A 25,930-nucleotide genomic window follows, 5' to 3' on the forward strand; every position below is an offset into this window, starting at 1 on the left:
GGAGAATCGGAAGTTAAAGGTCATCATCAACTACATACATAGTGAGTTTAAGGCTATCCTTAGATACATATGACCCTATCTCAAAAGAAGTCAGAGATTGGCAAAATACATTTTAAATAATCCAGCTATATACTGTTCATAAGAAAGATGCTTTAAACTCAAAAATATACATAGGTTGAAAGTAAAGAGATAGTGACAGAAACATCATATGTAAGTAACCAAAAGTATTAAAGCTAGCTATACTAATAAAATCATAAATATTTGCAATATAATAACAAGACAACAAAATAGATCCAATTAAAACTAGAACTGAAGAAAGAAATAAACAATGCAATAATAATAGTTGGAAATACCTATAGCCTACTTTCAATAATGTATTGAATAACAAGACAGAAGATCAGCAAGAATAGAGATTTATGAGAAAAAAATGAAAAGACAACCAGGGCATTGTCTTCAAGAATGTGTAGAATATTTTCCAGGATATTTCATTGTCAGGCCACAAAACTTGATTGAAAAGGATTGCAATCATACAAACATACCTTGGAATTATCTGGAAAAGAGCCAGTTGTGGTGGCACACACCTTTAATCTCAGCATTTGGAGGCAGAGGTAGGTGGATCTCTGAGTTAGTTCTAGGCCATCCTGATCTACAGAGTGAGTTCCTTCTAGGTAGCCAGGGATACAAAGAGAGACCCTGTCAAAAAAACAAACAAAAAATGAAATAAAATGGAAAAGAATGAAATTAGAAATCAATAGAAGGACACCAAATGAATTCATTTACAAATATGTAGAAATTAAACAACACACTTCTGAATAATATAAAGAGTTAATTTGGGAAACTGTATTTGTTAGGGTACCTCAGAGAAAGAAGACATGTGTATATGTATGGATGGATATATGTCCAATCTGAGGGCAGAAGAGGACTAATTTCACAGTACAGCAGTCAGGCTATAGAGGAATGGTCAGAAGTGGTTAAAAAAGAAATTTCATGAAAAGTTGTAGAGTAATTTGGAATCGAAGATAATATGTTAAAACTTATGTAATAAGCACACACATACATACATACAGTTATGCATAAAGAATTTATGTAACACAATGAAAGCAATTATGTGAGGGAAAATTGTAGCTGCAAATGCCTATTTAACAACAGAAAAGATATATAGCAATTTGAAACCTAGCCTTTCATTTTCAGAAAATAGAGTGCTGGGTTGCATCAGAAAGTAGACAAAGAGTTTCTAACTAAACCCAAAGCAAGCGGGGTAAAAGAAATAATAAAATTTTGATAAAAAAAATAAAATAAGGGGCTAGAGATTTGGCTCAGTGGTTAAGAGCACTGACTGCTTCTCCAGAGGACCCAGTTTCAATTGCAAGCACTGGCATGGCAGCTCACAACTGTCTGTAACTCCATTCCCATGAGATCTGAAATGGTTGGTTTGTTTGTCCTCCAAGGGCACCAGGTACACATATGGTACACAGACACACATGCAGACAAAGCATTCATACGTAAAAATAAAGAAATACAAACCAGAAAAGATGGCAGCAGTTTGAGACAAGGTCTTATTTTGTAACCCTGGCTGTTCTGGAACTCACTAGACTGGCCTCAAACTCACAGAGATCTGTCTGCCTCTGCCCCCTGAGTGCTGGGATTAAAAGTATGTGTCACCATGCACAGCTCCATAAAAATATTTTTAATAATTTATTTTTATTTTATGTGTATTGGTGTTTTGCCTGCATGTATGTCTGTGTGAGGGTGTCAGATCCCTGGAACTGAAGTTATAGCAGTTGTGAGCTGCCGTGAGGGTGCTGGGAATTGAACCCGGGTCCTCTGGTCAGTGCTCTTAACCGCTGAGCCATCTGTTCAGCCCCCAGAAAAAATAGTTCTTAATTAATGAAGTTAGTTCTTTGAAAATTTCACCAAAACTGACTGAAGTTTAAATAAATTCACAAAGGAAAAAAGAAAAAGTGAGTCAAATTATGTGAGTAGGCCATCAAGATGCCCAGGAATTTGGTTAAACATTTCTGGTTATGTCTGAAAGCATTTTTCTGTACGAGATTAGCTCTTGGGTCAGTAGACCAAGTAAAGAGATTGCCCTGTGCAAAGTAAGTAGACATTATCCAGTCCATTGAGACACTGAGTAGTAGAAAATGCAAAGGAAGAATTCTCTCTCTTCCGATACCTCTGCCTCTCCTTCCCGAGTCTGATTGCAGAGCTATGACATTAGTCTTCCTCTGCCCTCAGACTGCATATGCATGCATGCTTTTTCCATTCTTTGGAGAAACCTAACAAATACAACTGCCCAACTCATTCTGAGTCCAGCATTACCCTGATACCAGACCCAGCTGTGAATAACAGCAACAGCACCAAGAACCATATAGTATGAATGTAGCTTAGTTTTAGAACATCTGCTTAGCATGCATATGTCCCTACATTTGATCCCTGGCACCACAAAAGAAGAGAAAGAAGGATTCAGAGCTGACTGTGGGGTACACAACTGTAATTCCAGCACTCTGGAGGTGCACCTACATATACACATGAACACATGCGTGTGTGTGCACAGACATGATACACAGTAGCAAACATTCACTGTAAACATGTAGAAAAAAGTAAAGCCTTCATGTATTGTTAGCAGGAACCTAAAACATTACTACCACTTTAGAAAACAGTCTGGCAGCCTCTTAAAAGTTAAAGTTACCAAGTAACCTAGGAATTCTCCTCTAAGGTGAATAACCACAAGTGCTCCCATGAAAACTATATACAGATTCTCGTAGCAGCACTGTTTACAAGAGCTTAAAGCAAAGTAACCCCAAGTGCCCACCAACTAATGTATGGATAAACAAAAAGTATATCTAAACATACATGCACATACACAGACACATTCCTTGGTATCCTTGGTACATTGATTCCAAGACCCTCAGAATACCCAATCTCAGGATGTTGAAGTCACTTATATAAAATGGCTCGGTATTTCAATATAGCCTTATGTACATCCTCCTGTATAATTTAAATAGTATCTATTTTACAGCACCTAACAAAATGTAGGCACCAGGCAAATAGCTGTTATACTGTGTTTTCTAGACAATAGTAATGAAAGATTTGTTTTTTCTGAATATTTTTAATCCATTTTGTTGAAACTGTGGGTGTGAAATAGGATGGATGGAAGGAACGAAGGAAAAATAGATCTGGAGGATATCAAGAGGCAACTGTGTGTGTGTGTGTGTGTGTGTGTGTGTGTGTGTGTGTGTGTGTGTGTGTGTGTTTAGATTTTATCTATTATTTGACTGTTTCTTCTTTGGGCTCTGTGAGCATAAACACAGTCGTAAACATAATAAAGTACTGATACAACATAGGTAAACCTTAAAAAGCTACACCAAGTGAGGAAAAGACACAAAAGGCATTTATATTAATTGTCCAGAATCTGCACATCCATAGAAACGAAAAGCAGATTTATGGTTGCCAGGAGATGGAGGAAGGGGAAGTGAATGCCTAATGGACATGGGACTTTCTTCTGGAGTCATGAAAATGATCTAGGATTAGATACTGGTTGCACAGTCATGTAAATATACTGCTTGTAAACGTACTAAATCATGTGTGTAAAAGAGTGAATTATGTTTCGAAGGACAGAAGGACAGATTCGACTCATGGGTTGTTATTTGCTGACTCTGGGTCTAAAACAATGGCTTTTGAATCACACACACCAGATTGGAGTCGAATTTTCAACCTACAAGCTCTGTGGCCTTGGACAAGTTACTTAATAGCTTTAAGCTTCACTTCTTTATATAATGAGACTATGTCCAGTACCCCCCTCTTATTGTGTGAGGATAAAGTTGAGTCAGATATAACTCTATGAAGTTAGTCTTCTCTCCAAGGCCTTGAGCTGGCCAGCTTTCAAAGCACACGAATGAATAAAAGACTTAGCTCTACCACTGATTCAGGATAACAAATAACAACAGCAGGCCTTTTTATACACACTTATTGTATATCAGATACTAGTCTAATTCCTTTTCAGAAATGTATCATATTCAACACATATAAAGTGTTATCAGCCTCATTTTCCATATGAAAACTGAAGCATAGAAAATATAAGTAGCTTATTCCAAATCACAGAAATAGCAAAAGGTAGACCCAAAATTAAAACCCAGGCAGTCAGGATCCAAGTTGACTGTGAACCATCATCATCAAGTTTAAAATAAATTCTGGGATATTAGTCCCATTTTTCCCTTTGATGTTTAAGTACACACTGACAACTCTGTTTCCCAGTACTTCATTGAGGGTGCATCCTAAGTCTCTAGTGATGCTCTGCTAGAAAGCATATCCATCCATCCGTCCATCCATCCATCCATCCACTCCCGTATTCATCAACATGTACAAGCCCCCCACCATGATCTCGGCCCTGTGCAGAGATAAAAGACACATTATATCCTCCAAGAGCTTCATCTATCAGTAAGTGAATTATAACCCCCAATGTTCTACACTTTAGTAGAGACTGTATGCAAGGGCGCAATGGAACATGAGAAGACCCCCCCAGATGGCATGGAGTTAGGAAGGGAGAAGGGCCTGTCATCACTCCCTGGAGGAAGCAGCAGCTGGAGATTTCAAAAGAGCCATGTGACTTACTGAGGTGGAAGGGGTCAGAATGAAATCAAGAATGAGGTTAAAGTATATAAACAGGCTAAAAGGCTCGGGGTCCCTTGGTAAAATGTGGGGAACATAGCTAAAAGCCTGGTTGCAGTAGGCAGGGGACATACCTGAAACAGCCCATAAAGGCCCAAGTGTCAGGCAAGTTTGGTCCTGAACTCTGCAGCACTCCCTATCCCCCTTACCCTACTTTATTTTCCACTGCAATACTTTTCAGCATCTGCAGTGTTCTACAGCTGCTTGTAATTTACTGCATGTCTCCTCCCACTAGAGCAGTAGTTCTCCACCTGTGGATCGAGACCCCCTTTAGGGGTCACATCAGGTAGCCTGCATAGTAGATCTTTACATTACGATTCATAACAGTAGCAAAATTCCAGTTATGGAGTAGCAACGAAATAATTTTGTGCTTGTGGGTCAGCACAACATGAGGAACTGTACTAAAGGATCGCAGCATTAGGCAGGTTGAGAACCACCGATTTTAAATGTGAGTTCCCTTGAGGACTTTACTTAGTGCTGTATCCCTTATGCTTACTACTGGTATTCTTTGGCCTTGCCAAGCTAAGGATACTCAGTATATATTCTTTAGTAAATGAATGAGTGGAATAAATGCACAAATTCATGTCCCAGGAACTCCCGGAAAGACAAAGACAATTAACAAACATTGCCCAACCTCTGGGGGCACAGGCTAGCAAGAGACCTAGTACACAGACGTGAACACCCATTCCTTGCTCTCTCTCCTTATTGACTTTCTGACTTCTCTTTCAGAACTTTCGCACTGTCTTGTAACCATCCAAAATTCTCTATCACTTCCACACATTTCTCTATGCCAGGCAGGACTTCTGCTTTCCAAAAGTGTCTCATGTCCCAGCATACACCTCCCACCTAAGTCTCCCCAAGCAAAATCCCATTCTCAGAGGCTCCTGCATGTGCTAGGTAGTGGTAACATGACCAAATTAATTTTTACCATGTGTGAACCCATACCAGAGCAGTCTGTGATACATAATTTTTAGTTTTTATTATGGTAACTTTTAAGCATATATGAAGGAGAGGAAAAATAAGGACAGTGGACCACCATGTACCTGCCACCTCCTGGTTTCACCAATTATCAGCATCCACCATTTTTATTCTGTCCTCCATTTTTTTTCTGTAAAGGACGAGTAAATGTGTGTTTCTAGTAGATAAGGGTCTAGGGTATGCTAGGAATTGAATCCATGACCTTAAAAGCACTAAACATGCACTCTACCACCAAGATACATTCCCATCCCAATAATGACCTTTACTTAATATAATCACAATACAATTATCAAATAGCATAATTAATAATATCATCACCTAATATTAGTGTCTGTCACATTTTGCCCAATAATCTAGGGGAAAATAACATTTTAATATAGATTTGTTCAAGCTGGAATCTAAACAAGACCAAAAAATTTTAGGTTCAAGGCTGGTTGGTAGAATTTCCAACCTCATGGAAAATAAGACTATTCATCTTGAAGCCTTGTGAACATTCCAGATTCTCTAACCCCAGGGGGCAGCCACCCCTTGGCCAGAGAAAACAGCCATTCAAGATCCACACTCCTGTTCAAATATATCTTCTGTTCCCTACCAAGGGGTAAAGGAACGGGGTGAGGAAAAAAGGGGGAGCCAGAAGAACACCATGTCTCCTGCCCACCCAACCCCAGTCCTGACCCCCAATTGGCTGACCTCAGACATCTCTGGTTTAGCTGTATAAAAATAAATCATAATCACACTCATTCCTGGGGGGTGCTTGCCATTATTATGTCTAATTACACTACAGTACAATAACCACTATGAATATCATTAAATATGTGTCAGATTGACTTTGTCATGAGTGTTAGTTGATTTCAATACTAAACTGCACAGTTTTCAGAACTCACAGTTCCTGGTCCCTCTTGGGAAGCAGGAGACCAGCTGTTGGCCAGCCCACAGCCAAGCATTCCTTTCTGTAGTTTTCAGTCCAGTTGCCTGCCATGTGTGTCCACTTTGGATAACCTGGTTCAGAGGTGCTGGCCTGCCCTTTCTCCCCAGGGACTGTAACACAGGAAGCTTCACCTGGCCTAGCTAACTCAGTCAGTAGAGCATGATACTCTTAATCTCAGGGTCATGGGTTCAAGCTCCATGTTGGGTACCATTTGTTGTAGCAGTTTCTGTCCTGCCCAATCACCCAGCCATTCAGTCTCAAAGAAACACACAGAGACTTATATTAATTATAAACTGTTTGGCCTATTAGCTCTGGCTTATTAACTAGCTCTTACAATTTAAATTAATCCATAATTCTTGTCTATGTTTAGCCATGTGACTTGGTACCTTTTCTCAATGAGGCATTCTCATCTTGCTTCCTCTGCATCTGGCTTGTGACTGACTCTGTCCTACCTCTTCCCAGAATTCTCTCAGTAGGGTCACCCCACCTATACTTCCTGCCTGGCTACTGGCCAATCTGTGTTTTATTAAACTAATATGAGTGACAAAATTTACAGTGTACAAGAGCATTCTCCCACAGCAACTGTATGTCTAGGCTTGAGGCAGAGTAAGTTACACAGAAAGAAATGGCCAGAATAGCAAGAGCTTACAGATTTCAGCAATACTACTTTTCCCCCCATCCACAGGGATATAAGTCAAGTTTATTGACTCATCTCATACCATATTTTCATTATTCTTTCCATTTTGGAATGTGAAATTAGCTGATATGTCCAAAGCCATTGAGTTCATTGTTAGCAGAGTCAGACGAAGAATCCAAAGTTGTAGGTGATGAGCCAGAGCTGTAGAAGCCACAGCCCCAGCAGACTCCACCCACAAGGCATTCCTCTATGGTAATGAGTGCATTGTAAATTTTCAAACCTTGTGCTACTGGGCAACTCACAAGAAGCAAGCCCGGGGAAGTTGAGTTGAGAGCCGGAGTGGGGAACAGCATTTTCCAGCTCACATTTGTTAGCTTGGAAAACTAAGTCGAGGCCTGCGCCAGGAAGCTGTCTAACGCTGTACCTCCTTGCATATTTTCTGGCCACTCCAGCAGAAAATTTGTCATTGCTTGCTGGCACCAAGGTAGTCACTAATCAGGTACACCCAGTGTTGAAGCAGGGATAATATAGCCGGAGGCCTAATGGGACTTCCCCCTGGCTCCTGTACAAACCCAGTGAGTGAGTTCAGGCCATCTCTGTGTGCTGCTGTGTGCTAAGAGAGCATCTTTGTTCCAGGTGGTTCTGGCTCCTAACAGCTGCACTCCTGGCCTAATGGGGAAGAAATGCCAGTAAACAGTAAGACAGAGTGAACCAGAGGGCTGCAAAAGGCCTTGTGGGGGCCCAAAGGAATAAACAGGGAAAAATGCCTTTGGAGACTCAGTGAAGACTTCAAAGAGGTTATGTTTGAGCTGAGTCTTGAAAAATGAGTTGTAATGGTTTAGGTGGAGAAGGGAGGTATGGGCATTCTTTGGAAAGGAGATAGCCAAAAAGCAGGGCGGTATGACAAAGCATGAAGGAACCCAAGATCCTTTTATAGCTGGAGAATAAAAAAGTGGCCATTAATGTACCTAGTAGTGTTAATAGTTTAAAGTCAGACTTCAAGGTGGACCATAACTCCTGCTTACTGGTTCTCTGTGAACTTCGCTTCCCTGCCTTGCTTTTGTAACTGTCTGTTGTCCTTTTCTCAGGAAACTTAACTCAAAAGCTGATCTAAAAGATGCCATTTCATTTTGATCATTCTAAATTGTGTGACATCACACTGGCCCCCTGATTGGCTTAACTCTGTACTATTCCAGTTTTTTTTTTTTTTTGGAATTGCAAAAGAACTTTTCCCCCTTAGAGTCAAACCCAAGAAAGCTAAGCCTACTCCGGAAAAAAAAAAAGGCATAGAATCTCTGCAGCCTCTGGACTCTGTGCTCGACTTTGGCTGCTTGCGTCTGTTGACCAAATGCTATATTTGTTTAGCTGCTAACTGTCATCTTCATTTGAGGGACATTAAAACTCTGTTGGTTGAGTGTGGCAAGGTGCTGAATCATCCTTGTGTGGACTCTTAAATAAACCTAGGGGACAAGACTAAGTGTACCTTCGCTAATCGGTTGATGAGCAATGCTATAGAACCTTGAAGAGACATGACAGCCAGACCTGCCTGCGTTAGAGGCTTTTGTCAGGGAAGCCAAAGTCCTTCACTTGGCTAACCCCCTAGAGATTTTTCTCTGGATTTCTTCCTTTGATCCTTAGAAACAATTCTTGAAGGATGATGAGGTAGAGATTCATGTCCCCTTTTTATCAGTGAGGAGACTGAACCTTGAAGGATTAACTGATAGCAAGTGGCTCCCATGTTGGAAACCGAGCTCTGGCAGCAGTTCTGAGGAGCCTTCCTGCAGTGAGTGGACCAGGGCACGACTAACACCTTTATAGGACAGTCAGCCACATTAAGGCCACCTCTGTGGACCGGATTCTGCGTGCTCTTCACAGGGAGCTCTCCTTCAGTGGTACCTCCGGATGTTGACCATGTTTGTCCCCAACCCATGCAGCAAGGAGATAAATAGTGATAAAGAGCAGCCTTGGCAAGCAAATCCCCCTCTAAGACATAAGCCACTCACTCCCTTCTCACCAGCATGATCAAGTTCACCCTGTATAAATCTATTTTAGTGTATTTTAATTGCTTGTAAACTGAGTGTTTCCTGGATATGCCACTGACCATGAATAATGAGAGTCATTTCAGTGACTGGGTTTTCGAAAGTGAATGGGCAAGCAGACAAGAAGGGCTGCTGCTCAGAAGCGAGAGTCGTTTGTTAAAACCCGAGCAGGAGCGTTGCTCTCAGCCTTCCCCAGGCTTGTTTTGGTTTTGACACGATGGCACCAGAGCCGCCTGTTTTTCAGCTACTCTGGCTGCCCTTCATTTTTTATGTATCTCTCATGTTAAGTAATGCCAGCTGTTGTCAACAACCAGGCACAACTGGCCACATGTCAGAGTCATTCATTCACCCAGCAAAACTGGACAGGCTAGTACAGATGTCAGGAATGCACCAAAAGCTAGGGCCCAGTCCCTCTGTGGGGTGGGCAATGCCTAGTAAAGGAAAGAGATACATAAACAAACTGGCACGCTGAAATGTGATAAGTGTAGAACACTGGCCAGCGAGCTGGGAGGCGATGGGAGGAACTTAGTCTATCATGGGACCTGGAACCATGTAGCAAAGAGCTAACCTTCAGGAGGGGATCAGGGGAGACAGTGGAGTTGAGCAGATAAAAGAGTGGGAGAGACACTACAGTTCAATGGGTCCACAGAGAAAGGGCCTCAGACCAGCCTTGGTATAAGATAAGGCTTGAAAAGCCCATTGGCTGGAACAGACTGAAGGCCTTTGTGTGTCTTGTTTTTGCATTGGACTTGGCCTTGAAGTCAGTGGTGGAGCCTAGGACAGTTCTTAAGCAAGAGGAATGACATGATCAGTTCTGAGTTTGTGACAGAAAACTCAAAGCCTATGGGAATATAAGTTACAGGCTGACTCCAAGTGCATGACTTTATTTGGCTTCGTCTTCCCTATGGCCTGCAGGAGCCCTTTGCCTGCACTTCTGCGGTAGCACTTCTTAGATCACAGCAACTGATCGTTCCATGCACTCGTGAGGGCAGGACCTGAGTCTCATTCCTAAGCATATATGGACATGCTTAGGAATCATACCTTACTCATCCTTTTGAAGATAGCTTTACTGCTTCCCATCTCCTCATGAACCTTACCTATTGTCCAGTCCTCACGCTCACAGTCTCCACTTCTCACTTCAGAATTCCCATCATCCTAGACAGGCAAGTGCCCTCTTCCATTCCCTTCATGTAGGTATTCTTGCCAGTGCCTGCATTCCCTACTGCATGATATGCCTTCAAGGCCATAGGCCTTCACCACCATTGTATCCTAGCACCTAGCACAGTGCATCTGCCAGGAGATAAGTATCCAGTGTTGTCAGAGTCTACAAAGTACATCAGGAGAGAATGGCAATCCTGGGCGTACCCCAGGCTCGTTCTATCTCTTCGCACACAGTTAGACAGAAGGGATTTATTTCATTTGTTTTTTGGGGAAAAAAATCATTGTTCATCAAACAATGAAAAGATCACAGTGAGGGATATCTTGTAAGCCAGAGTATTGAAAGTATTTTGAAAGCAGAAAACCTACTGCCTCCAAGCAAAGCATACGGACACTAACCTGGTCAGGGTCATAAATTCAAATCTCTGCTAAGGGGCCTGTTGCGTGGTGGGACTCACCCACGGTGCTGAGTGAACAAAGAAAGGTGGGCTTCTCCATGAAGGGAGTTAAACTGGATTAGGTCTACTTGGAACACATTAAGCTTTGTAGACCAAGAATTCATGTTTTCCAGGTGGAAATATTGCATGGATAATTTTAAATGCAAGTCAGAGAAGGGGACAAATTTCACTGGGGCCCAGAGGTGCAAGGTCCCTGCCGAGATTTAATCAAAATGGCAACAGAAAATGTGTGCTTTTGCAGAAAGCAAAAGAGGCTGAAGATATGACCGAGAATTGAGCTGGAGCTACAGATGAAGGGAGATGGTCCAGCCTGAGAAGGATGAGGAAGCAATGGTGAACAGGGGTGAAGAGGATAGAAAGCAGAGGGTAGCTTGGCATGTGATGATAGGAGATCAAACATGATGAATGACAACTGAAAAGAAAACCTTACATTGGACAGTTAGGTCACTATTGGTCCTTGATGCCTTCCCTCACCCTGCCCCACCCCTGGAGACCGTGCTCAGGAAAGCACTCTACCCCGGAGTTCTATTTCCAGGCCTTTTCAGCATGGTTTTGAGATAGGATCTCACTAAGTTGCCCAGGCTGGCCTGGAACTCAGGAAAATCCTGAGCTTGCAATCCTCTTGCCTCAGAATTCTGAGATTATAAGCTTACCATACCAGGCCTGGCTAACCACCAGTCTCCTAATATAATAATAGCAGATAAAGATAGTACCAACTGACTTAAGCTCCGCCCTCCCCACCTCAACCCCCCCCCCTTTGTATACAAAAATTGAGTATGGTACATTTTCCTGATGAACCTAGACCCAGTCTCAGAATCCTCCTTAACACAGTGACTCCAGCAGCTCCTACCAATTAATGAGACCTGCCACTAAACTGTAATTTACCAGGGTATGGCGAAGAAGCAAAACTGCAATGTGATGAGGTGTCTAAGAAATGAAGGGACCAAGGCATTGAAGAAAACATATCAGGTAGCTTAGGAATATAGAAAGGGCAGTTACTTGGCATAGTGTAAGGATTCAGCCAAGGCAATGGTTACTTATCCTCCAGCAGAATACGTTTCCAAAGTCATCTCAGTATTTGTCCAGCAAACAAGCCAGATAAAACAATACCCCTATGTATTCCCATTTTTTATCCCCATCCTCAGCCAAAGGAAAGCTGAATGTAAAAAAAATGTTTCATGTGTAGGCTTGTTTCCAAACTATTCATTTGATCAGCAGAGACATATGCTATAACCAGAGTTGGCCCGGCATGTATTTATGAAGGAGGAATTCTTTCTAATAGTGGAAACTTGAGGATCCACGGTGATGCAGGAAAGATATTAGTCTTGGCCAGGGTTCTTCCCCTAAAACCACACCCTGAAGAAAATTTTGTCTTTCAGGGAAAACCCTAGAGAGGTAGAAACCCCTACCTTTATCTCTTCTGCCTGTTCCTCTCAGGTGTTGAGCATTTCCTATAAGCCAGGCACTGTTCATACTTTATATGAATTAACTCATTTTCTGTCATCTTGTCCTCCTTTCTTCCTACCAGTTCCAATTTCTCATTCCCCCTGCCCATTTTTCATAGTTACTTTCACTTGATCCTTCTCTTGATCTCCCTGTCGCTCTTTCTGACTTCAGAGTTCCTGGAGACAGGCCGAGCTCTTCTGAACTCACCCACTTTGGTCGGAATAGACACTTGTACAGAAATTGATTTGACTCACTATCCATTCCGTTCAGAGTTCTATTTCTTTATGTGGTTGAAAGGCCTAAGAAGAAGGAAGAATATCTAGCACTAAATAATGCTGTTTGTTGAGAATTTTCTGGAAGACAGGTACTGTTCCCAGTTCTTTCTGTAAATCACCTCATTTATATTGTTGCAACAACCCTATAAACTGGCTTCTGTTATTTTCCCCACTTTACAATTGAGAAAGCCAAGAGATGGAATAGGTGAAGAACTTCCCTAAGGTCACACAGTTAGTAAGGTGTACAACTGAGGTTAAAGGTTAATCACACATGACTCCAAAAGTTTCTGTCTTTAGCTAATTCATGATTTGTGAACAACAGGCTGAAAGTCTGAAGCTATGGGTTCAAGCTTACAGCTGTGATGGCGTAAATAGTATTATCATTAGGATCTTGGACAAGCCACCTAACTGGTCCAGTGCTCCACACACTGAACATTTATTACCATTTTTTTACATTGACATTTATTCCTGTTTCTCCTGTTATTATATCATTCTCTAGATTTCCATCTTAAGAACTGTCACTGCATCTTACATTTACTCCGGCTTTTCTCGGGGCCAGGAACAATGCTCAGCATCTAACAATGCATGCTTATATGTGTATACACAGTGCTGTGCATTGGCTAGCTCAGGAACTCACTAGATAGTTCATTACACAAGCAGGTTATAGATACGAGCACGAGTCGCTTCTAAGTTCATTAGCTAATAAAAGAGGACTTGTTACAATTGGGCATATTCTCTGATTAAATATAAATAGTGCTCTAGTAAGATAACGTTTCTGAGTTTACCTGATTATCTTGCTTAATAAACTTTTTTCAATAGCAAAAGTTTTAAAAATTAATTTAAAATTAATAAAAAAAGAAAAAATGACTTAAACCATCAAAGTAAGGGCTGGGATACAGGTCAGTGGTAGAGGCTTATTTTGCTTGTGCATGGTCATGATTCTATCCTCAGTACCATAAGAAAAAATATTGGAATAATAAAACTCTTTCCATAACCTATTCACTCACCCCATCATTCATTCATTTAAACACACAGTTTTGGGGTATAAGCCTCACTATTAAGCGGCTCATACATACTGGCTCTGGCCACCAACTAAGGTGAGGAGTGCAAGTGGGATGTACCTGATGTTGAGGTGCAAAACAGGTTTTCATTCTAGCACTAACAATCTGCCTTGTCTTCCGTCCTCATGTCCACCTAACATCTTCTCTACAATAGCACATTTCACCCTAACCTCTGGGTCATGCTCTGGGTAGTGCTACCTTCCATCCTCTGCCTGCTACCAATTGCCTTTGATGTTCTGCTTCCTGCTGGTTCAATCTAGCAACTAATGGAGTTATTATTTTTGTTTGTTTGTGTTGAAAAGCCATGGCAATAAAATTTACTCCCAATAATACCACTGCAATTTTATGTCCTTAAAATGTACCATCAATGACATATGTAATAACCGAATTTCCTGTAAACAGAAATGTTTTTCTGGGAAAAAGTGGGCTTTTTTTGTTTCCATCCATGGTTGGATCTAGGTTCTTTGATGGAGTAATTGGAGATACAGGAAAGTTTGAGATGCATTTTATGAGACTGTGTTAGAGTTCAAAGTGCTCATATTGTGTTATTCTGGTTCAGATGAGTTCTGTGAACAAGGTGATGCAGGACAAGAAGTGCTCTTTCTGGCCAAGGCCCAGGTTACAGTCAGAGGCACAGTGTTCCCCAATGGAGAGAGACAGAGAAAAGCCTCCGGTCTGTAAGAAAGATTGGCACTAACCCTAATTTGTCGTGACAGAATTAAAGATAATTTTTAGAAAACGGTGGAATTTGAGTTAACAATTAGAAGTTCGAGAGTCACTCAGGATATTCCAGGAAGAGGGCTAGATAGAAGCAGTACCATTATTTCTCTGACTGGCTGGGAGATGAGGAGGCTGCTCTAGCCCCAGGGATGAGTTGCCAGTATAAGAAGCTGTAGCCCTTTAAGCATCTTCTTTACTGCTTCTGATCTGAGATTGCAAGAGGCTTCTGTTCACTGCGCCCTTTCTCTCTGCTGGCTTTTTTGTCCTACTGTTCATGACTCTTCTCATCCCCCAAATATCCTTCTAAATATCACCCTTCTTCCAACCTTGTGCCTTGGTCCTGTGTCAAGACTTCACTCTCACACACTGCTGTCATGTCTTTAAGCCACCTGCCAGACGTCATGACCCAGATGATGCCCCCATTGTCATGTCAACCCCAACTAACGCCAAGTCCATCTTCCCTTGGCCAGTCTTTCACTGCTTACTAATTTACCCCAGTAACTCAGCTTCTGTCGGTGTCACTGAGATTCACCCACTCATCCTGACTCAAAATCCAGGAGTCAGCTCCACTCCTTGCCAAAGTCCCTTCCTCCACAGCCAACAAACTGCCGAATCCTGTTGAGTTTCCCTTTGGGGTATCTATCCTGTCTACTCCACCCCACAGCAACTATATGGTTCAAGTCCCCATTGCCTCTCCCAGAATACCACTGTGCTCACCTCTACACTAGTCACCAGCCTTTCTGTGCTTGAACCTGCCCAGTGCTTATCACAGAAAGTTCTCTCTCTTCAACCTGAAGTCGAGGCTCTCTTTTTCCAACACTGGTGAGCTCATGGGCACTTGGTGGTCCCCACATACATCTTGATTCCATTTAACTAACCTCCACAATATATACCTCTCCGCTACCTATCTGCCGTCACCCCCACCCTTCAAGACTCTGATTCTCCCACAGGATGTGAACCACTGGGAAATCTCAGGCACACTTTAGTCTATTCATGCAACAAATACAAATTGAGCACCTGTTTTCTGGCCTTTGTGCCAAGAGGCGTGGGTAATATAAAGATGCATGAGACAGTACTTTCCGCCTGTGATTCTTTGGTCTAGTGAGCCACAAAACAGATAGAACTAAATCCAAATCTCTCTCAGGCTGCTCATGCCTCCATGTTGTAGGATCTTTCCTCAATGTCTGAAAATATACTCAAGATGTTCCCATCCTAAGTTTCGCTTCCCTAGCACCAGATCAATCTCAATCTCTCTCTCTCTCTCTCTCTCTCTCTCTCTCTCTCTCTCTCTCTCTCTCTCTTTTGGTTTTTCGAGACAGGGTTTCTCTGTAACTTTGGAGCCTGTCCTGGAATTAGCTCTTATAGAGGAGGCTGGCCTCAAACTCACAGAGCTCCGCCTGCCTCTGCCTCCCAACTGCTGGGATTAAAGGCATGCACCACCACTGCCTGGCCCCAAACTCCTTTAAAATATATAAAGTCATCTTAATTCTCCTCTCCACTTCCTCCTGTCCAATCCTTACCCTTCTCTGAGCAAGCCTCTGTCCACACCCTCCTTCCTGTGGACACATGAGGAAGATAATTTCAGCCTTCATCTCATTTAAACTCTCTGTGAGTAGCTAGAGAGATGATTCGTTAGTTAAGAGCACTGGCTGCTCTTGCAGAAGGACCCAGGTTCAATTTCCAGTACCCATGAGGTAACTCACACTCCAGTTCCAGAGGATTCAAAGCCCTCATGTGGCCTCCAAGGGCACTAGGCACACATATGGTATACATATACGCACGCAGGCAAAACACTCGAAATAAAAATAAACTCTTTAGCAGGGCGGTGGTGGCGCACGCCTTTAATCCCAGCACCTGGGGGGGGGCAGAGGCAGGTGGATCTCTGTGAGTTCGAGGCCAGCCTGGTCTACAAGAGCTAGTTCCAGGACAGGAACCAAAAAGCTACAGAGAAACCCTGTCTCGAAAATCAAATAAATAAATAAATAAAAATAAAATCTTTAAACCCTCTTAGAGATTTGAACTTGTTACCAGATCTGTCTCCACTCCCTGTGCCCACCCCAGACGTGTTCTGGCATGCCATGATTTTTACCCTGGACGCTCTTCTCTCTTGTTGCAGGGCCCCCACCCTGCTGGCCAAAGCAATCTTCTCTGCTTCCTTAGCTTTGCTGTCACTGTTCGTCCCCAAATCTGTAATACATGTGGCGTCAGAGGTCTAGCCTCCCCTTACACTGAGCCTACTATCTTACATAGACCGCTGTGGCTGGGATCCTGACCCGGCATGTGCTCCCTGCTAGAATCACCCCTCACACCCCCAAACCTTCCGCTGGGTCCACAGGCTGGATCTTCTTACTGGTCCTCCCTGGAGGCCAGAAATCTTTCACTCCTCTTTTCCTTAGTCCCTGCATGCAAGTTACTGTTTCATCCTGGTGATACTATCTTTGAAGTTTTTTTCCCTTTTCATTCCTCCCACAGTGTCCCTGTCCCAGTTCTATGAGCAGCCCTCAGGGCTGTAGCACCAGCTTGCTAACTGGTGACCCTCCTCACATTCATTCCTCAAATTCCAACAGTCTCCACATGGGAGCCAGTGAGCCCTGTCATGCGCACCGATATCCCATTCACTTCCTGTGTCTCCTCCAAGCTTCTACTCAGTATCCCACAAGTATTTATTTACCGCCCCTGAACTGCAAGTATTGTTTTAAGAACTGGCAATATGGCAGGGAACAAAACAATGTTCTGCCTTCATGAAGCTACTAGTCTGAGGTAAAGGTATGACTTGGCAGGGCCTACCGCGTAGTTCTTCCTTGCCTCCTAGTCTGCTGGCCTACAGATAATTATACCTAATTTGGTGTTCTTCTGCTTCAGGCTCCTTGCCATTGCTGGACTCTGCTGGGGACTATCTCCTCCCCACCTGTATCCTCCTTGGCCAGACCCTCCACATGCAGTCCCTCTAGTGCACTTTACAGAGGTGATCTCCAGGAAAACATAGTCTCAAATCTTAGCTTTGGGCACAATATCTGTGCTCTGATCTCATCTTAAAATGGAAGCAATGATACATACCATATAGGTTGGCTGTGAAAATGAAGTTCCGTCCATAAGAATGCTTAGGTACTTTAGGTGCATGACAGATAGTAAGCCTGTCATAAACACTGCCTGCCATTACTTTTATTTCAGCATTGTTATTGTCATGTTATTATTGTAGCACTCATCTAACTGCTCTGCAGTTCTCTCCCCGATTAAGCCTTCCTTATTGTCTTTGTACCCTAGTGACTAACCTACTCCAGCATATTACCGCGTCAGAGTTACTAAGTGTTAAGGGGAAGATAGAAAGGTCAGCTGAAGCCAGGCGGTGGTGGCGCACGCCTGTAATCCCAGCACTCGGGAGGCAGAGGCAGGTGGATCTCTGTGAGTTCGAGACCAGCCTGGTCTACAAGAGCTAGTTCCAGGACAGGCTCCAAAAACCACAGAGAAACCCTGTCTCGAAAAACCAAAAAAAAAAAAAAAAAAAAAAAAAAAGAAAGAAAAAGAAAAAAAAAGAAAGGTCAGCTGATTTGGGTCTGTGGCTTGGGTTTCCTGTGACCAAGCAGGATTATGGTGGAATAACAACCTCAAAGGCTCCCACTGCTATCTTTTTGACCAAGAATCTAATTGTGTGCTGTTTTCATTGTGTGCACAAGAGCTGCAAAGGATTGAGCAAGAATGGAGAATTAAATTGGGTTGAACTGAACTGGAGACAAACTATTTACATTCCTTTATTCATTGACTCGTGGGGTCAAGACTCAGACCCTTAAAGCAGCCATTACCTTCAACCCCCCAAGCCCTTTGCCCCGCTGCATACCTTCCATTTGCCCTGACTCCACTCTACCATGTTCCCCTCAAAACTGTTTCCACTGAAGCCCAGGAAGCAAAAGGAGTGCTGCAGGAAGAGGGGAAGGGGTGGAGAGGGGTTAGCACCTCCCTTCTTCCTTTGCTGAGATCAAAGCCAGTATGTTCCCTTGAAGGTCGGCTAGCCCCTTTCATTTCCTGCCCCACCTGCCTGGATGGGACTGCAGTGTGCCCATTTCCTTTTCTCCTGGAGCTGGAGGGCAGTTCCAGGGTGGGGTCATAAGCTATTTCCAGTGCTAGCCAAATCCCTCTACCTCAACTTCTTTTCTGTGTACCATGATCATGTTTCCTCTCCACCTCAACAATCAGTAAGAAGCTGCAAGTAACTATGAGGGAAGTCAGTTCCTCAGCTGGTCCTAGGCTAACCCAATGGCTGAAGCAAGTGAGGGGGCCAGAAGACTTGGTCTGGAAGAAGGAACAGGCTTTTCTTTCTATGCCTCACCCCTGAGCACTTCGCCCCACATTCCTCAGAATCTAGAGGGTACAGAGTTAAGCAAAGGCCTCTTGCCCCCAGGAGAGAAGAATTCACATTTATCAGAGTCCTACCATATCCCAAGCTCCAGGTTGGGTCCTTTGATAGATATTATCTCCTAACAGCCCAAACAGGTCAGCATTTATCATCCCTGGGGTGGAAATGACGAAACAGAGATTAACAAGCTTACCCCAGGCACACAGCTAAATCCAGGCGCCAAATTCCAGCTGTCCCTGACCCCAACGCCAGTGCTCACCCTGTCACGTTGTCTCCAAAGCCCAGGAAAGCTATGCTGAGGTGACTCTGAATTATTCCACACAATTAACCAGACACCTAGGTAAACCCTTGGCAAATTAGCTTGACTCAACATACATCTAAGGGAAAACATTGGCAACTTGAGTTTGACTCTCTGGGCTGTGCAAAGAGAACATGACAGAGTTGGTAGTCTAGCAGAGAGGATCTAACAAGTGCAAACTTAGAACACAGGAACAGGGGCTTTAAATACAGCCTACAGTTTCAGTTGGCCTCACCCAAGCAAAACCTCCAAGACTGGAAGCAGCCAGCTGCCATGCATAACTGGCTTCCAACACAGGGACTTTCTTAAACTATCTGAGTTGCCCCGAGGCCAAGAGTAGTGCAATTTAGCAGGACCTGAGAATGAGTATTTGATTGGCAAAGGTAGAGAGAAGTTTAGGAACCCAGTCTTGGCTGTTACCTGCAGTCGGTCAGTCTGCTTCAGCAAAGACTGGGTTTTTTTTTTTTTTAATGACTCTGTCCCATGTGTGGCTCAATCAGTTAAAGCCAGGTGCAAATGAAGCCAGGATAAGAGGCTTAATCCTAGTAGAGCTGTTTTGTCACAGGCCAGGTAGGTCTGGCCCCAGCTGACCAAGTGGTTAGCAGCCCTGTGCTCTTTGCCAAAGGTGACTAAAGTGTGGGCAATCACAGTAGGCGTTCAAGTGAGAACGAGCTGTTCCAAACCGGTGTCTGCAGACAAGCAGCTTACAGCCTGCCTTGCTGACCAAGGAGCCGTCGTGTCAGCCTTGCACATGGAGACAGCAATGGCTCCTTTTATCTCGCCTAGGCACCCTGCCTCATATTTTTCTAGTGCTGTGATGCCAACAGTGTGTGTCTCCCCGAAGAACTGCTTTGATGCAGCTGCCTGTATTCTGCGACTCTAAGCCTGTCTTTCCATTCCCATGAGATGAGCACATCACTTGACACTCCTCTGGAGAAGAGGCCGCCACACCTGTTTAAAGCCTTCTCTTCTACAACTTGAAGCGAGGGGCCCTCCTTGGCTAAAAATAAATGCTTCTCGAGTTTCTTCAGCCGTGATGGGAGGGGGTAGTTTCTGCATGTGTCCCCTACCGTACCCCAGGTAACCCTGTTTATCTCTTTCATGTAGGGATTTGATAAAGACAGTCTCTACTCAGGGTAGTTTCCCTCTCCATAATTTGTCGGGAATCACGGAGTAAATCTCTGTGGCAAGGGCTGAATGCCTGTCCCTTTCTGGGCCAATTCACATACATGGCACGAGAAGCATTGGTACAGTCTTGGGCCTTTTCCTTTCAATTAAACGTGTAGAGTATTCATTCTTCCATGGTACGCAAAAGCTATCTTCCCCATGAAATTAATCTCATGGATTCCACAAAGACACTGTTAGAATCTCCAGATTGTTACCCAACATCTCCCACGGTGCCAGATGTATGTACAGCCAGACTTCTAACAAGGATAATGTAAATGACAGTAGCAATAACTGTGGGTTCTTTGAGTGGCATCAAAGTCACAGCATAGCAAGATCCCCGTTTCTATGCCTGCTATATATACTGCTTGAGGTTTTGTTTTATTTTGTTTTCAGGGAATTTGGATTCCCTGGTTTACTTACAACCTAACAATGTCACTATTGAAACACATCGTGTTAAGGACCATATGCTCTCTCTCCAGAGAGTGCACACAAATACTATTTCTGTTAAAAAAAAAACACACACACACAAAACAGAAATCGTAGCTTTGCATATTTCCCATTCAAAGACGGATCCCGTTTGAATGGTTCCCTTTGTCACAGAGTTTTTCCCCAAGTGGGCCCTAACAGAAGCTAAATCAGATATCGCGACTTACCAAAGGTCACAAGGGGTCATCTAGTGAGCTAGAAATAGAATCCACAAGCCTTTATTTTGATTCCTTAACTTTAAAAACATAACTTTCACTATAAAGAAAGAAAAACTTAGTAGACTTACTTGCCATTCCTGGAGCAAGGAATCCAAGGCTAATGAATGGGCTGTGAGGGCAAGAGATTACTAAAACTCTGCCTGCCTTCAGAGAGTTCTTGACAGTGGAGAGAGGGGAGGGTAGTCACTGTTGAAAAGTCTCTATCCAGTGCATATGAATACCTAGAGGACCCTTCATGCAGCTGCCACCATGACCTGCATATGACATGCAAGCCGGCAGAATACTCTGGCGGTTGGCAGAGAACGAAGGACAGCTTTATGAAGGAGGTGACATTTGAGCTGTGCCTGGAAGATGGGGAGGTTTTTCCACAGGCAGCATGGATTGGGGGTGCAAAAAAGCCATGAGTTCTAAGTAAGAACAAGGCCTGGAGAGAGCTCAGTGGGCTAGCGTGCTAGAGCGTGAAGGGCTATGGCTGGAGCAAAGCAGCTGAAGCGTAAGCAGAGGGGCCCTTGACAACAAGTGCCCAAATTTCATTGTGGCTGTCACTGAAGGGCTGAATGAGTGAGCACCGTGATGGACAGAACTTCCTGCCACATCATGCCACTCTGCCCTTAGAGGCTGTCCTGGCCTTGTCGGGCATGGTGAGCTTCGTTCGATTGTCCTGTTTGTATGTGGTTTGGTTTGGACATTTTATGTGGTTTTGTTTGGTTTTTAGCCTTTCTCTTTTCCTTACAGTTTTTCACAGCATATGGTCCTGATTATGTGCTGGAAATCACGCCAAGCTGCCGGCCAGACCGCAATGAGCCCCAGCGAATCCAGCAAATCCTCAACTACATCAAAGGTGAGCGCCACCCTCCAGTCCTGCCCTCCTTATTCCACCCAGTGTGGGGTGGCCTGCCGCTGGGGGCTTCCTCAAATACCATTTGTCTTTTGGCAACTAATCATTCCACTTCTTGGAAAGGAATCCTCTTTTTGGCCTGACATCTTGTAGCCTGAATTCTACACAAGCCACTCTAGTTGAGATTGTCACTTGGCTGGCTAATGTCACCTTCAGAAGAACAAAAGGTTCAGTTTTAAGACACTTCCAAGGAAAAATCAGTTCTAAAATATTCTGAGAGCCTTTTTCTTTGAAAAGGCCAACAGTAAAACCATCTTTAAGGGCTAGGGTTATGTGGCTCAGGGGCAGAGCATTTGCCTGCCATACTATCTCCGACACTGTGAAAAAGCAAAGCAAAACAGAAAAACTCTTTAAGTTTAGGGAAGTTCAAGTGAATTTAAACTTGAGGGGTTAAGATAGCAAAGGAATTTCTCCCCCAGACATTCTCTTGCAGCATGGTCTAGGAGAGCAATGAGAGGCTATGAAAGTCCGGTGATTAATCAGGAGTAGAGCTGCTGCCCTCTACCCCTCCCCCAAGTTATTCTGCCCCCAGGATAGAGAGGATGGTAGTCAGGCTCTACAGTCCACCAGCTCTTTGGGGTTCCTTCCCTCAGCTTTGCTTTAGAGCACCCCTCACTGCTTCTCAGTTGCTTCTTTAAGACTTGCTTCTCATCTGTCATTTGTTTTACGTATTTAGAACAATCATTTTTCTGTTAACTGAGAGAAAGTGTGTGTGTGTGTGTGTGTGTGTGTGTGTGTGCGTGCATGCGCGTGTGTGTGTGTTTGAATCTTATTTGCAGAGTTAAGAGGTCATGGATATCATATTGCCTGTCCCAAAGAGTGAAATTCTCTTGTTTATTCATAAAATGACAACGACAGTGCCAGATCTCCCACTTCTGACTCCTCCTGGGAGTGTAATTGTGTCTGAAGAGGCCAGCTAAAAGCTGGGGTTCGTCTAAGGGAGTGTGCCATAGTCTGAGGGTCTTCGCTAAAGGCTGTGCTCACTAGCAGAGTGTACTTGATGACAACAGCAAAGCCTGTGGTAAGGACTATATTTCCTAGGCTCTTTTGACCTGAGAAAATTTTCTATGCTAATGACCCTCAGTTATGCTCATAGCTCTTTGCCTCTTGTAAGGTCCTGTAACCCAACCTTCTTCTGCCTCTAATGTTTGAAATCACCTTCCTCTGATCTCCCAATGGCGGCTACCAATTCTATACGTCCTTACTGTCTATCAATCTTCCTCCCTTCTCCAGTCTTTTTTGTTTTTTGGTTTTTGCTTTTCTTTTGTTTTCTTTATTTTTTTCAAGACAGGGTTTCTTTGTAGCGTTGGAGCCTGTCCTGGAACTAGCTCTTGTAGACCAGGCTGGCCTCGAACTCACAGAGTGCTGGGATTAAAGAAGTGTGCCACCACCGCCTGGCCCTTCTCTAGTCATTAAGGCTTCTAAATTCCTTCTGTTGCTGATTCTCATCACTGTGCTACAATCTGGATGGAGACTGGAGATCTGCGCCCTTCCCCCTCGTTTCCCTCTACTCCTCTGATCCAGAAAACAGTCCCCATTTCCCTTAAGATTGAATGTGGACTAGTTTCTCTTGTTACTCTTTCTCCTGCCTTACCATTTTCCTATCCAGGCTCTAAATTCTGGGAGCACCCAGACAAAGCACTAAAAACAGAAAGCACACACACATACACACACTACCAGAGTTCCCTGCTCCTACCTCAGCTGTGTGCGTGCATGTATGCCCTGGCCTCCCTGCACACACTCCCAGGCACATCACTCTAGACAGTGGTGACGTTTGCTGCTGTGGAAACGAAATGACAAACAAGAGAAGACGTGAGAAAGGTAATGTAGATGAGCTAGAAAAGGAACCTGAGTGAGGAGTAGGTGAGGGTGGATTGAGATAAAAAGTGATGCTAAGGTTTAGTTAAAACAAGACTAATACAGTCCAGAGGACACGGAAGTCGCGTTTTTGAACTGTATTAGCCAATGAAGGCAGTATTGGGCTAATAACACAATGAACTTCAGCAGGGAGAAAGCATCTGATCCAGGAACTGGGTTCTCAAAAGGGGCTGTGTGCAAGCAAAATGAGATGTGGCTTTAACAGTGTAGCGGCGTAAACGAATGCAGACAGAGTGTAAATATATATATATATAGCTTTAATGTAGAAATAGACTTACAGAACCACCGTTCCCGCGGAGACCAGGAAAGCAGAAGCAAGCGCTCGGAGCTTGCTCGCCAAATTTATAGGCAGACATTAGCCCGAGGCGAACACGCCCCCTAAGGGGCGGGACTTATCCCTACATCTCCCCTTTTTGTCTAAATAAGACAGAACTAAACCAAATACAACTACATACAATAACAACAACAAATAATAAATATAACAAACAATATTGAGAACAAAAGCTTTGCTAAACATTCTATCTCAAGAAGTCCAAATAATGTAAAGAGTAACTACAATTATATAATCTTCAACTCAGTCAAAGATCTGAGAAGGGAATAAACACTACTCAACAAACGAGATATATCCAAAATGTGCAACAATTGACAGAGACAACTGACTACCTGGGCAATCACCCAAAGTCTCGTTTGCAACGTTGAGTCAACCAATTTTGGCTAAGGCCTAACATAACTGACATACCATTATTAAAGGCAAGGAACTTTTCAAAACTATCTTACCCTGTCTTGGCAGGATATGACAGTCCTGTTTTATCCATTGATGCACGCTCTGTATCTGTGTCAGTGGTTGAGGTATGGGCATTTCTTTCCCCAAAGGCCAGTTCTGCCAAATAGAAAGGCTCCAGATGGAGTGTTTTTGGTGCTCAACATTCTCTCGGGAATAGAGCGGTGTTGCCAGGAGCAATTGTGTCTCACTATCACGAAACTCTGAGTTAGATTAAAGGCCATTTTCTACAGCTCTTTGAAGAGGTTGAAGATTATCTATCTATACTGAGTATAATCTCTATATATCTAAAGAACCTGATTAGTCTAATTATAAATGACAAACTTAGATGACAATTAGTCTATATAATTCTCAATATCTATCTAACTTAAAGAATAAGACAATAAACAACTGTGAAACAAATGAGGACAATGACCTCCAAATATAAACAATGTACAAATATACATTGCAGTAGGTAAATATATATCAATACACAAATATTATATAAGTATCTTAATCAGAGGTAGAAATGTACACTGCAATATGGTAAATATATACAATATATATATCAATACAATATATGTCAATACATAAAAATGTTTTAAACAGAGGTAGAAACATGCATGCGTACAATAGTCCATATAATTTAACTTTGTTTCATTATACAAGAATTGATACCAATATATTTGTCTAAAAGCAGTAACTCACAATTATAAATCTATTATCCCATCATTCCCTCTTTTTTTTTTTTTTTCAAAATGATCCTTGAGCTTATAAAATTCCTCTCCCAACCCTCAATCATATACTAATTATAATCAACCCCTAAATGATGTCCCTAAACCCAAGGGCAAACTTTACTGGGAGAGGGGACGTCGTTCTCTAGAATTACTTCCTGCTGTCATAGGGGCGACGTTCTTTCTGGGGGATCCTGTGAAAGTAAAATGATGGTTAAATTTCAAGATAATGTCTTTTAAAATTGCAAATAGTCTCTGAGTATTTTCGTGCAGGTCTGGCCAAAATGTTGTATAAGATGTGCACCATTTCAGCTAACCAAGTTGGAACTGTCTTGTGCAGCTGGTATCAAAAGCAGGTCTTGTAGTGGCGCTATCAGTATCATGACGTCATATCAACCAGGTGGAGTTGTTGTTATGGGGCCCCATCTTCTTCCTGGAAACTTAAAATGTCACTTCAGGAAAAACTCATTGTTCATTATGAAAAACTTAAACATTAATCATATAGACATATATATATATATATTCAATGAAAGACATGATAGATATATTCAATGAAAAGTATGATAGATATGAAGAGAAGCAAAGATGTTTTCTAAACTCATATTTCTTTCTGTCCCATATCATGGCTCTTGACATGAGACAGAAACTCCAGAAACTCTGGGTTTTTCTCTTACTAACAGGCTTGGAATTGGAGAGGGTTTTGCAACAAAAGCTGCCACAGTGTCAGATTTGGTCTGTTACAAAGTGACTTAGCCGGGCGGTGGTGGCG

The 25,930-nt window shown here is 43.0% G+C and overlaps 1 protein-coding gene across 2 annotated transcripts in view; it reads left to right on the top strand.

Moving 5' to 3' along the window:
- Window positions 1-25,930, top strand: part of Hdac8 (histone deacetylase 8) — a 264,674-nt gene that overhangs the window by 176,276 nt on the left and 62,468 nt on the right. The window contains exon 10 of one of the 2 annotated variants that reach the window (XM_041644502.1): window positions 21,627-21,732. The exons of the other annotated variant lie outside the window; for it this stretch is intronic. Within the exon in view, the coding sequence (XP_041500436.1) occupies window positions 21,627-21,732 (106 nt within the window). The remainder of the gene's footprint in view (window positions 1-21,626; window positions 21,733-25,930) is intronic. 2 annotated transcript variants of the gene reach the window in all.

The sequence above is a fragment of the Microtus oregoni genome, unplaced genomic scaffold, assembly GCF_018167655.1.
Source record: "Microtus oregoni isolate MIOR12 unplaced genomic scaffold, Mior012 000097F_ref0000449, whole genome shotgun sequence".
In the NCBI taxonomy this organism is placed as follows: Eukaryota; Metazoa; Chordata; class Mammalia; order Rodentia; family Cricetidae; genus Microtus; species Microtus oregoni.